This window comes from Lytechinus variegatus, chromosome 18 (genome assembly GCF_018143015.1).
Source record: "Lytechinus variegatus isolate NC3 chromosome 18, Lvar_3.0, whole genome shotgun sequence".
Taxonomy (NCBI): Eukaryota; Metazoa; Echinodermata; class Echinoidea; order Temnopleuroida; family Toxopneustidae; genus Lytechinus; species Lytechinus variegatus.
In genome coordinates this window covers 6,194,040-6,207,213 of record NC_054757.1, presented here as the reverse complement: position 1 = coordinate 6,207,213, position 13,174 = coordinate 6,194,040, and the positions used below count along the sequence as shown (strand labels likewise).

Here is a 13,174-nt window from a genome sequence, read left to right as displayed (position 1 = left end):
GAATGTGTGTGTTTATTCAACATTTTTTTTATAGGCCTATTATAGGGCATTGATGCTTCGAATCCACAATTCGTTCAGCATAACTGCAAAGACAATATACAGCCTCCGCCTACATATAGTGGCTCTACATTGAATTTCAAAATCCTGATTAAAATCTGAAAATTGAAAAGAACACAATATTTGAATATCATACTCAATTGTGTGTTTGGACAGGTTGTGTGTCTGGACGATCCATTTTAGAAAGTTATTTTAGAAATTCATTTTAAAAACTTTACAAGCAAAGTTTCATAAATTGTTAGCGAAAAATGTTTGGACATATTATAAATCTAGAGAACAAAATAGAAGATGACAATATTGCTGAATTCACATTTCTAGCGTAATCCAAAGACAAAAAAGAAGGCTTCAAAAATATAGTTTCCAGACACCTGACCTCCCATAGTACACAGGTCTGCTTTCACCATAGTACCAAGGAAGTGTTGTAGACACTTCCATGCTTTCACAAAGGTGGATTTTGCAGAATCCACCTTTGTGAAAGCATGGAAGTGTCTACAACACTTCCTTGGTACTATGGTGAAAGCGGACCTGTGTCTCATCATATTTTACCCCCCCCCCAAAAAAAAAACAACAACATACGATCCAACATATCATCAGTGGAAGATGGCGCTAATTGGGGCTCTGCTGTGAGATCGTGATTAGAAACAAGATTTGGTAAATAAATCACATTTTAGTTTTTACAATGCAAAATACTTTCTCAGGTAATTAAATAATGATGGTCTAATAAATAAACAAAAATAATATGGGTAGTGTTATAAATATAAGCTGTTTAATCATGTTACGCTGCCGAAGTAAAACAGCTCTGTCAACGGCTTTCTCGGTGGCCGCGGTGCCGCAAGGGTAGGCGTAGCCGTAGCTGATCGATCCGCTCGGATCCCAAGCCGAATGCTGAGGCTGAGCTCGCGCTAAAGTAAAGCCGTTAGCTTAATTTAGATAGGACCTAGTTGGCAGCCGTCTGTTTCGAGTTTTTTTAAAACATAAACAAAAATTCTCCTCGTACACAGACGGCTCGCTATCATGCAGCTGCTTTTAGTTTTAGGGCATAAACAATGCAAAATCTCGGCATTATCCCTAATGCCAAATGGGACTTATCAATTTGGTAATCATAATAATACTAATAGTAAAGCCAGGATTTTCACTCTCTAGAAGCTGCCTGGCTAGTACTGGTGACAGTATACACCACTTAGGCCTAATGCCAATTCCTAAGTGGTGTATACCGTACTGTATGTCACCAGTACTAGCCAGGCAGCTTCTAGAGAGTGAAAATCCTTTACTAACGTAAGGCTACTCTCAATGAAGCCAGGTATTCCTATCCATTCATGTGTGTGTAGACCGCCAAAACCTGAAACTTTCGCCCCCCGAGATTTCTACTTCTAAAAAAGATCTAGCCCTAAATCATGTACATGATGGGATGTAACTTCATTTCCGACATTTCTGCGTCAATTTTATTTTTAAACAATAATTCATCAAAAAATGAGAAAAATATCAAAAGACGGAAGAGACCTGCCCGATGTTTACGCCGCTATCTTGTTTCCTAGTAGTATTATTGTTCTTCGTCAATGTTACGCGACGCACACGTCTGTTTCTGGCATGTCTGGAACTCTTGCCCAGTCCTCCCCTAAACAGATGGAAGACTCCATAGGACTTGTAGTGATGGTGGTTTTCTGCGCGATGCTAACGACATATGGGATGCATCAGTCTATGATGGGCATGGAAGGAGGAGATTGCCGTGAAGCAAGACAAAGTCTTGGTGGAGCATATCCTGACCGAAGTGGACAGATTTTTTGATCTAGATCTGTAAGTTCTTCAAGCTACACTGACCGCCTCCTTCAATCCTGAATGAAGATTCTTGCAGTATTGTAGTACTGGGGATCGGCAGGTGAACACCCTACTCTTTGACGAATAGTGTATTGGTTTCAACGTGCATATATAGGTTACTGGTTGATTCATGCCCTCCTTTTGAAAGAACATATGATCTACTGATAGATGTGATAAAAGAGGCAATTTAAGTGAAATGAATACTAAAGTAACGGGGAGAGTTGTTCACAAGTGACATCACACATCTCTGTCGCATTGCCAATATGAGGATCTCCATAGCAATAGTGATTGCAATATTGAAATGCTCATAACTTTCTCATTAATTGTCTGATTTTTCTCAAACTTTTGTGGATCTGTTTCTTTGATTTTGCTGTTTTCACACAAGCTATCTTGTTCCAAAGGTTTCATTCGCCTTTAAGTACAAGTTTTGATATTTGGACCAAATCATTTTGGAAGAAAATATTGGTATAATTCACTCAGAATCTTACAAATGCCATGCAAACAAAAAATAAAAAATGGAAATGGTAGATTAAAGAAAATCAAAATACAAGGAGAGAATCCATCTTATAATAATAGGGGGGTAATAATTATAATAAAGGATATTTATATTGCGCACATATCCACCTTGTTAGGTGCTCAAGGCGCTCCTATATACTTGGCTAAGCTAGGCGTTCATAGCGCACACAGCTTCTAAAGAAAATACTTCCAACCGGTACCCATTTACCTCACCTGGGTTGAGTGCAGCACATTGTGGATCATTTTCTTGCTGAAGAAAATTACGCCATGGCTGGGATTCAAACCTACGACCCTCTGTTTCAAAGTCTGGAGACCAATCCACTGGGCCACAACGCACCAGGGAGAATAAAATGAGAGGAACAATCTATAAACTTGTTTCATCAAAATTGGCTGAATCAAGTAAGCGATGGAATTTAGCAAGTCTTATACATTCTATGGGGATCCTCAATATGACAAAATTGCTTCAAACTGGCAGATTTTTGGACAACTCCATTTGTTTTGTTCACATATTGTCAGATTTTCCAATTTATTTTGCATATTGCACATTATAATAATATAGGATTTGTATAGGGCACATATCTACCTTGCTAGGTGCTCAAGGCGCTGCAATATTACCCCGGTTAAGCTAGTCTACCGATTCTGGTGCGCACAGCTTTTTGAGGAATTACTTCCTGCAGGTACCCATTTACCTCACCTGGTTGAGTGCAGCACAGTGTGGATAAATTTCTTGCTGAAGGAAAACACGCCATGGCTAGGATTCGAACCCACGACCCTCTGTTTGAAAGGCGAGAGTCAGAACCACTAGACCACAACGCGCCCACTAATTATCTCCTGACCTTGACGTACATGTATGTGTTGTGAATTATAGTTTCCCATGACATATATTATGCTCAGAAGGAGGCAAGATGCAATTTGAAACTAATGGGGAAAATCTGAATATTTGTGTACAAAAGAAATGGAGAGTTGTCCACATAATCTGCGATTCTGAAGCATAGTGACCAAGTTTGGTGATCTCCATAGAAAGTACAAGACATTTTAAATGTCCATAATTTGTAAAAGTAGAAATGACCATCTGATTATGATTTTTTCATTTTTTGCTTGGTCAGAGCCCCCCCCCCCCACTTTCAAAACCATTCCGTGGCCCCTGTATTATGAATAGTAATCTGTTAATGACTTTGCAGTTAGCCATAAAGATGATACATCAACAATCAAGTAATGAGAGCATGAAGCGCGAACTGAAAATATTTGAAATTCCGATCTGAAAAAGGGTAAATTTCCCCTCATCTTAATTTATTCACTCATCTTCCTCTCTTTTCCTCTTCCTTTTTCTTCTCTCTTTTCCCTCCTTTTTTCCTTTCTCCCCCCCCCCTTTTTTGCTCTGCCAGTAGGGGCCGGGGCCCTTGGGTCCCCCTGGATCCACCTATGAATTCACAACTGATTATGCTGAAACTTATTTTGAATTGTTCCTCTCATTTTACTATATCCAATAAGATTGCCTCTCTTCTTGGGTTTTGGTTTCCTTTAAATGACTGTTCCGAACTTTGGGCACTAATATTTAGAGCCGTTGACTCCTGCACCCTTTGGGTAATCATATAAGGAACTCGCTTTTTTGTGAATAATGTTAACGGCCTGGAATCATTTCTCAAACATTCTCAAACAAAGTTCAAAGCCAAGGTCGAAGAAAGACACCTACATTTCGACTAAACTCAACTGTGCAATCTTCTAACCTGGTGCGTTAAACCAAAAAGTCTTGCACTGTACTGTATTACTGTTTTTAAAAAGAAGTTCATCTAGAATCAGTAATAGGGGTAATTTGTTTCTAACAACAGCACTTCTTGTTTTTCAGAATACCAGACATAGGCCTTTATGCTTAGCTTTATTTTGGATCCCTTTGATAAGGGCATGACTTGACAGAGCAATAAAATTTTCACACAGAAACGAATCAATGAGTGGTCAAACTTGTTTATAGTTAAAAATATTTAGGGGACTTTTAGAAACAAAAAAGAAAAAAAACTTTTTTGTTGTGCTTATTTTAACTGAAATTTAGTAACCTATTTTATTTTCATTTTAGGCGAACATTGAATCCTTTTCTACCATGCCGCGTGTCCAGTACAGCCGACTGCCAATGGCGGACAGTGCAGAGAGCAGCCCAGCCAAGGATTCGGTGGCTTTAGACTTCAGCTCTGTACACAACTTCAAGTCTGTGTTCTCATACAGCAAGGCTGTCCCACCTTATCTCAATGAAGTGAAAGGTGAAAAACTGTCCAATCTTGATACTTGTAGTGAGAATTCATAAAAGTGGTTTTGAGTCGAGTCTATAAAAGTTTATGCAGATTTCATGAATTAATTAAGGTTATAGCATTGTTTTTTTTTTTTAGAAAGTCCATTGACGAATATTTTTCACAGTTTGCTCAAAGATTTTTGGTATAGCTTGAGGATTATTGGTTTAATGTTCCCAAGGAGTTCATGTTTTATTACATACAGGGTGCTACATAAGCACTTGCCCGATTGCCCGGGGCAAGTAAAAGTTAAAGTTGGGCAAGTGTTTTGAAGTAAAGACCAAAACTACTTGCCCAAACTGGGCAAGCAAAAATTCTCACAGTACAATGACCCTAAGTAGGGTCGATATGATATGTCGATCCTAAATTTGGTCATGGCGGACAAGATAAAATCACTTTGGCAAAAGAAATGTAAGAACAAGGTACATCAGTTCATGTCAAAAGAGATTAAAAAATGTCAATGGTTTATAAAACCGCAATATTTTCTTTTGAAGAGGTACAACTTTTTTTCAAGGATTTTTTTTGGCAATTGAAATAGATTTTAGGGCAAGCATATTCCCACTATTTAAAAATTTATGTAGCACCCTGAGTCATAGATTATGTATTTTACAGTTGGCTCATTCCATAGCAACCTTGTGAATTTAGTGCCTTTTGACAAAAATGTCCATTGAATGTTATACCCTTTGTCAATATATGCATAATAAATTCATGAAATATGCATAGAACATGGTGTTGAGCCATGGTTTTAAAAAAACTTGTGAAGTTGGGCCATATTTTCTCTTATCCATGATAGTACTGTGCTAATGAATACACACACTTAAAAACCCTCGTAGAGCGTTGCGAAGGGTCAGTGATGAGAATAATATTTGCCTATCAGTTCTAACATTCCAAGCATGCCAAAGTGTAGTGGATGTAGAATCTTGATTTTCTGTGAATTTTGATTGCTTAATGTAGCAACCTCTCTCAGTACTATTTTCTAGAGGAACCTTTGAGCTCTTATACAAATTTGGATTGCAGAAAGCCCATATGCTGGAATTTTTATCCCATTCCAAACTTGAAAAGTGGTTTATAAAAAAAGAAAAAAATATGCAAACATTTTGTCTTGATCAGGCACCCTATGTTAACAGTATGTCATATGTTATCATTTTCTGCAGAATACAAGCCTCCAATCCTATCCTCTGTATGCAGTACTGTGGTTGTTCTCTTGAGTTTTATTTTGCTTCTCTTGACCTTTCCTGTATCAGGATGGGTAGCCATAAAGGTAAGTACATTCTATCTTAAGGACACCGCACACCTTACGACTGTTCATGTTCCGATTTTGGAACAAATCGCATTTTGCTCATTTTCAGAAAATGTGAATGGAACATATTCTATTATAGAATACTAATGTAACAATTTTGAACGATTGCAAGCCCTTATTTTGGAGTAAAGGCCAAATTAGTTTCAAATCGTAGCCAATCGTACGACTGCTATGACGTCATTACGGCTAGATATTAAATTCGCTTTTATTCTTAGAAGGATGATAGCATAGTCACATATTTGGACATAGGTATTCAAACGATGATTTAGAACATTACACAGTAAGATATTCCAAGTCTCAATATTAGCATCAAATTCTACTACATTTTATTCTGAAATCGGGTCGCAGACCAATTGTAGTGTGTGCGGTCGCCTTTATTGATATATAAGATGAGATTTAGATTGTGTTTAATTGAGAAGATCTCCAAAATCTTTCAAATCCTCCCTTTAAGGCAAATATTGACGAGGGCAGCTCTAGATTTGTACAAATATCTAATAACACCATAAAATAGACACATACATGACCTGTATGTGTTTCTCTACCCCAACATATTATACAAATAATGAATGTTTATGAGTGCAATGGACAGAATACTTAATGAGGTGAAAGATGTATTGATCCATTCAATGAGGATACGCCTCGTTGAATGGATCAAATATTTCATCTTTCACCGAATGAATCTGTCCATTGCACGAATGAAAAGAACATTCATTATTTGGTTTATATGACACCTAAAAACAGATTCTTTTTCAAATGAAATTTTTGAATTTTGATGCAAAATATTCTCATGCAGTGCAGTGCGAGCTCTGACTTTGACATAGGTCTTTGATGATCGCATACACAACGTCCAAAACATGCGCGCTGCACAGTCTCGGGAGCGCGCGTGCAATGGACAAAATCGTATGGATCCCAAATTGCACGGTTGATGACGTCATTGTAAAATGGGCTGAATGATTGATGGCGAACAACCAATCAAATGACAAGGATCTATCTAGGTGTCATATAATAAACAATGTATTTTTCTTCATGTTTTTCAGATGGTTCAGCAGTTTGAGAGGATTGTTATTTTCAGACTGGGTCGAATGAAAGCACCACAAGGACCAGGTAACAATCCTCCCATCTTCATATTGTGATTTTTTTTCCCTCCATGGCAAAGCTCAGAAACAAAACGATATATTTCTTTGTGTACAAACTCCATGAAAGTTCAATAAGAGGCAAACAATATTATATTGGAGATGTATTTTTTGTTCCTTGTGATAAAAAAATGCTGTGTGCAAAATAATCTGTTGAACGTTCAAACACATAGAATTAATTAACCTAAGTCATGAAGTAATATTAAATTTTAATGATATAATAATGACATTAGTCTTTAAATCATTTAGAATCATGATGTCATAAGTTTGCCTGTCCAACTTCAGACAAGTTAGGGACTTTAAGGATGTATTGCATGTTTATTGGCATAAGTGAGGTCATCTGTTGAATCACAATGTTCGAGCACTATCAATTATGTTGCAGAGTTAATTGAGCAAGGCTTCAAGCTCTGTAAAGATGTATCAGAAATTTATCATTATTTATTTGGTTTGATATTTTATTTTCAGGAGTGGTTCTTGTCAATCCTTTTATTGACAAGTGGCAGAGAGTTGACATGAGAACTAGAGCCTTCAATGTTCCACCGCAACAAGTGAGTCTCAATCAAAGTAGTGTGTCTCTACACAGGCTAAAAAGAAAAAAAAAGTAACTTTGTGAGAAAGTTGTCAAATTTTGATATCTGTGTTGTAGTATGGTGTACTGTTGGATGAAAAAGACATCCAGGAATTCAAAGGTTTTGAAATATTTTGGATTTTTAAAAAGATGTTCTTGACTGGATTCAATCATTCCTTTAAGGAGCATCCTGTTCGTCTGCAGGCGTAGACCCTGGTAGGTGTTTCATAAAGTTGTTTGTAGTTTAAGAGCGATTTTAAGAACGACTGGTGATCCTTTCTTGTGGTAAATGGTATATTCATTGACAAAGATTTTAGCGCGTAAGAAAGGTTCACCAGTCGTTCTTAAAGTTGCTCTTAACTTACGAACAGCTTTATGAAACGGGCCCCTGGTTGCATCTTTGAAGAACAGGTTGGTCTTCACGCCAGATTAGCAAAAGTGGAACTTGATGTTCCATGAGATGGGCCTTCTGTGCACAAGTCCCTGTCAGGATCTAGAGTCTGCATTTTTGTCTTACCTGCATAGCAGAGTGAGACTATAGGCGCCGCTTTTCCGACAGCAGCGGCGGCGTCAACATCAAATCTTAACCTGAGGTTAAGTTTTTGAAATGACATCATAACTTAGAAAGTATATGGACCTAGTTCATGAAACTTGGCCATAAGGTTAATCAAGTATTACTGAACATCCTATTAGAGTTTCATGTCACATGACCAAGGTCAAAGGTCATTTAGGGTCAATGAACTTAGACCATGTTAGGGGAATCAACATCAAAATCTTAACCTGAGGTTAAGTTTTTGAAATGTCATCATAACTTAGAAAATATATGGACCTAGTTCATTAAACTTGGACATAAGGTTAATCAAGTATCACCAAACATCCTGCATGAGTTTCTTGTCACATGACCAAGGTCAAAGGTCATTTAGGGTCAATGAACTTTGGCCGATTTGGGGGTGTCTGTTGAATTACAATCAAAACTTTAAAAGTTTTTGGATCTGATTCATGAAACTTGGACATAATAGTAATCAAGTATCACTGAACATCCTGTGCAACTTTCAGGTCACATGATCAAGGTCAAAGGTCATTTAGGGTCAATGAACTTTGGCCGAATTGGGGGTATTTGTTGAATTACCATCCTAACTTTAAAAGTATATTGGTCTAGTTCATAAAACTTGGACATAAGAGTAACCAAGTATCACTGAACATCTTGTGCGAGTTATAGTAGTTTTCAAAGTCAGCACTGCTGCTATGTTGAATCGCGTGATGCAGGTGAGACGGCCAGAGGCATTCCACTTGTCAGATAACTTACCTTGGGTGAAGAGTATGCTTGAATCAGACAATGCAGTCGTGTGGTGGGGGGGTGGTGACTTGCCTATCCCAGGGGCCCGTTGCAGAAAGAGTTGCATCTAAACCCAAATGGGCACTTTTGATCACCAATGAGTACTGAAAAGTTAGTACACTACTGATGGTTTCTTGCGACATAGTCAGTTTTATGTATTGTTTCTTTGGTAATTCATTGAAAATAATGATTTACTGGCCAAAATACTGATTTTAAGCTTTTAATATCTTTCAGTGCTCTTCTTCATGTTGGCAGCTCCGCTTGCCCCTGATCTCCCAATCATTTTGATTTGGGAGGAAAGTTCGGTTTTGTAAAGTTGATAACTCTTGTTCCCTTGTACTTTCACTTGTTCCTGTTGTCTGTCCCAGCTGTTGACGTCCAATGGCGCTGCCATCTCAGCGGGTGCGATAGTCTACCACCGCATCATGGACGTGGCGCTGTCGATAGCTTCCATCCAGGACATGAACCATGCCATGCGGAACCTTGGGCACACCATCCTCCTCAACCTACTCAGCTCCAGGGAGCTCTCTGCCATCGAACGGGACAAGGCCCTCATCAACGCCGAGATGCAGGATCTCATGAACACTGCCACGTTGAACTGGGGCGTGGAAATCAGCAGAGCAGAAATGTGAGGGTTTTGATTGGGGTTTGTATGGATCACCTAAAATCAGGGAATTAAACAATATGCATTTCCAGAAAAAAAATTCTTGCCTTTGGTGTGGACATTAAAAGAGCAGAAATATTAGCTTTGTTAGGGTTTATACTAGTCACAAACTCTCTAGAAAATCAGAGATTTTATAAATGCTTATTTCTTGAAACGAAAAGTTACCTGATTTGTGGCATGTAAATGAGGCAAGCAGAAATGTGAGCTATATTCAGCATGTTTACTTGTCACAATATTTTTGTTGAGTCACAATTAGATAGTCATTTCCAGAAGCAATAATTTAGGGGAAGTCATAGAATTAAATAATATCTTCTGGAAAGTCGTGAATAATATTCTTTTTAAGCCATTTTTGCAATCTACTATTTGGGTTGAGCCTGTGTGCTATTTTAGTTACTTTGCACATCATTATATCAGCAGGTCAATCATACATGCCATAGGCATGTGCTTTCAGGTAGTTGATCCGTCTTTCTTTCCTTCCTGCTTTCATTCTCTTAAAACTTATAAATGCTTGATGGATCAAAGTCAGCTCATAGGAGTGATGATTGGATTAGTTTTAACATTATTGAGGTCAGAGGTCATAATATATATACCTAGAACTTGCTTGTTCTTGTGATAACTAATGATGAAGAACTGTAATTTCTATGTTCCTATAGTTCTGAGATCACAGTGATTCAAGACGCTATGCCAGCTTCTGTAGACTTCCAGAAGGTGACTGGAGTCCTGGGCCAAGTTGCAGGCCAAATGGCAGGACAGATGGCAGGTATGAGAACAAATTATTGCTGCATCTAGTAAATTGGTTATTTGTACGACAGTTCTTGTAAAGACATTTTGATGAACAGTTTCTGTGTTGCCAATGCTCTTCCTTGTAGAAATGAATGTTGTAAAGACTGTATTTAGGGCAGGTAAATATACTGGTTGTTTGGAGAGATTGACATGAAAAAAAGATTGATAGTAAAATATGGAGATGGAATAAAAAATGTTCATCTAGCATTTATCATGCAAAAATTACATTTATCACTTTTCTTTTCATCAATATTATGGCAATATTCTATGTCATTGTTGATTGACACTTCCCAGTCTAAAATAGCTTACATTCATTTGCAAAATTTTATGAAAATGGAATTCGTATAAAATGCAATGCATGTGCAGTATCCAGTACATGCAGGGGTGTATCTCTTCACTATATTTACTAATTTAAAAGCTTGTCTGCTCATCAATTCATAGCTGGAGCCAAACCTCAAAAAGGAGAGCCGCCGTCGGCCCTTGCATCCCTCCTCTCCATGGTAACCGCATCACCAAACCAAACCCCTGCCCTCACCATGGCATCCTCCCCTAACACCTACCACCAACCACGCCTTACCGTACCCCATTCTGTACCCGTCGCATCAAACCTGGTGGAGCTGGGGGGTAATGCTCCAGCCACGCCCGAACAACTCATCCAGCTGGTCCAACCGGTATTGGACGAGCAGCTAGTGGAAGAAGTAGGTGCGGTCTTCAAGTTCAACGTGACCGGTGCGAGCGGTGGAGTTTATTATCTGGATTTAGCAAGAGGTATGTGCCGTATATCTCCCCCTTATCTATTTATTTTAACATAAGTCAAGTTGTGGTAACCGTCACAAAATAAATTCCAAGATAATCCAACAAAATTAGTATTAGAGTGTTTGTAAGTTGGAACTTTTATGTAGAGACATAATTTCCAAAGAATTCTTTTTCAAAAGGATTTATTTCTCAATGATTAGCAAATGGAATTCTATTCATTATTGTTTTTTTCCCTTGTATGCATATTTGTTTTGGTGATCTTTAGCTTGTTTTCATTATTCTGGTGATTTTCTTTAACAGCTTGGTGAAACAGTGTCAGACTCTGATCCTTTATGGTCATTATGGTCATTCTATATCAATTTAACCTTATTTGAAAGCGTAACTGAGCTGTAACATAGAGTGAATGTCTTGCCATGCCTTGCCATAGGGCCATGTGCATGAGGATAGACTTCATAATTACTCCATTTCACAAAACAATCAGAAATTTTTTGTTAATTTTGGTATAAAATTATGATGTTACTCTTTATTGAAAACTCGGGGGTTCTTGGTAGAATTCTGTAAATATTTTAATATTTGACAAATATTGTGATACCCCAAATCGTGTATATTTTTGGTGGGTACATGTTTATATTATAAGACTACATATCAAAATATTGCATCCTGGGTAAGGATCCAGGCTCCCTATCAGAAGTTTGAGTATTATGTTTTTTGCATAACTCAATTTATAAAGCAAGTCGAATGCTAAATTTTTGGCGAACATATAGATTTTTACATTACTAACAAAAATCTACAAAAAAATTGCTGAAAAACAATTTATTTCTTATCATGTACATTATTGTTTTTTTCAATTCTTATGCATTTCTTTGATTTTTTCAAATCTGTTTTTTTAATGATCTTTGTTGGGGATACTTTTGCGATCATATGTAACAAAATGAATAAATCTAAACCAACAAAAGTAAAAATAATTATACATTTTTTATTTTTGGTTGAAAAACACAATTTGCATCGACTTTGTACACAAAATCATGTTTTTGAGACCGGCATGTGCTTACAAAATATTGCATAATTTCAGAACCGCGTACCCAGGCATCGCAAATTTGGTTTCAAAAGATGCGGAAGACTTGAAAGTAAACAGTCAGTGTGCGACGCGGTCAAAAGATTTTGCACGGCGGCGAAATTTGTCGAGAGGGGGTCAAATAGGCTTAATCCAAATATTCTCTTCTTGTGCTGTATAACAGGTGCAGGTCAGGTAGGTGTTGGACTACCCCCTTGCACACCCGATGTCACCCTAACCATGTCTATTGAGGACATGCGGGCCATGTTTGAGGGAGAGCTACGCCCCGCTGTGGCCTACATGTCGGGTCGCCTGGAGCTGGAAGGGGATAGGAATATCGCCATGACACTGGAGAAAGTCATCGGTAGAATACGAGAGGGCCACAGGTGATTGGGGGAAGCTCTGAATGAGATCAAAAGTCAGTAGCTTCATTGGGATCAAGCAGCCTTTCGTCAGACTCCCAAATTAGTGACAATTACTTGTCTGGTTTTAACTTGAATTTGTGCTATCATATTTTGTTGTTTAGAAATGATTACTGTACATGTATGCACATGCTTTTTCTCTTCGAGGGAGTGAGATTGGAGTGGTAGCTATTTTCTTGTTTACTCCTCCATATCTGTAATGGTGGATATCACATTTATTGAACATCTGATGGAAAAAGTCATACAAACTGACAAAGGTCACTTTTATTGGTGATTAAGTTGAATTGATTTATAAAAAGAAAGAATGTGTAAAAGGTTGAAATCTATAGAACTTTGATATTCAGAGAACTTATACTTTATAATGATAACAACAGTGGATTCTTGTAGATATATCAAATATTACAGCAGACCTAAGCTCTCTGTGTATGACATGATGGCACTAGATGGGACACAGTAACCAATTTTTTTGCAAGGACTACTTTTTCTTTGTG

At 37.8% G+C, this 13,174-nt stretch overlaps 1 protein-coding gene across 3 annotated transcripts; it reads left to right on the top strand.

Annotated features, from left to right (window-relative positions):
• The first annotated feature begins 619 nt into the window (after positions 1 to 619).
• LOC121431910 (stomatin-like protein 1) lies at positions 620 to 12,664 on the top strand. Of its 3 annotated transcripts, none has more exons than XM_041629689.1 (9): positions 620 to 708; positions 4,460 to 4,640; positions 5,822 to 5,928; positions 7,005 to 7,071; positions 7,566 to 7,648; positions 9,373 to 9,632; positions 10,322 to 10,428; positions 10,893 to 11,219; positions 12,446 to 12,664. In XM_041629689.1, the coding sequence occupies exons 2-9, from the start codon at positions 4,484 to 4,486 to the stop codon at positions 12,649 to 12,651; spliced, it is 1,314 nt and encodes a 437-aa protein (XP_041485623.1). In that variant the 5' UTR covers positions 620 to 708; positions 4,460 to 4,483; the 3' UTR covers positions 12,652 to 12,664. The 3 variants fall into 3 exon arrangements, with proteins under 3 accessions (XP_041485623.1, XP_041485624.1, XP_041485625.1); XM_041629690.1 differs by lacking the exon at positions 620 to 708 and adding an exon at positions 1,581 to 1,851; XM_041629691.1 differs by lacking the exon at positions 620 to 708 and adding an exon at positions 1,911 to 1,933.
• Positions 12,665 to 13,174: the final 510 nt, after the last annotated feature.

Bases quoted from the DNA above. Each gene is read 5' to 3' on its own strand.
- LOC121431910 (XM_041629689.1), top strand. From the start codon at position 4,484: ATGCCGCGTGTCCAGTACAGCCGACTGCCAATGGCGGACAGTGCAGAG. The intron at 7,072-7,565 runs GTAACAATCCTC...TTTTATTTTCAG, and splicing joins GAAAGCACCACAAGGACCAG to GAGTGGTTCTTGTCAATCCT. The intron at 10,429-10,892 runs GTATGAGAACAA...ATCAATTCATAG, and splicing joins AATGGCAGGACAGATGGCAG to CTGGAGCCAAACCTCAAAAA.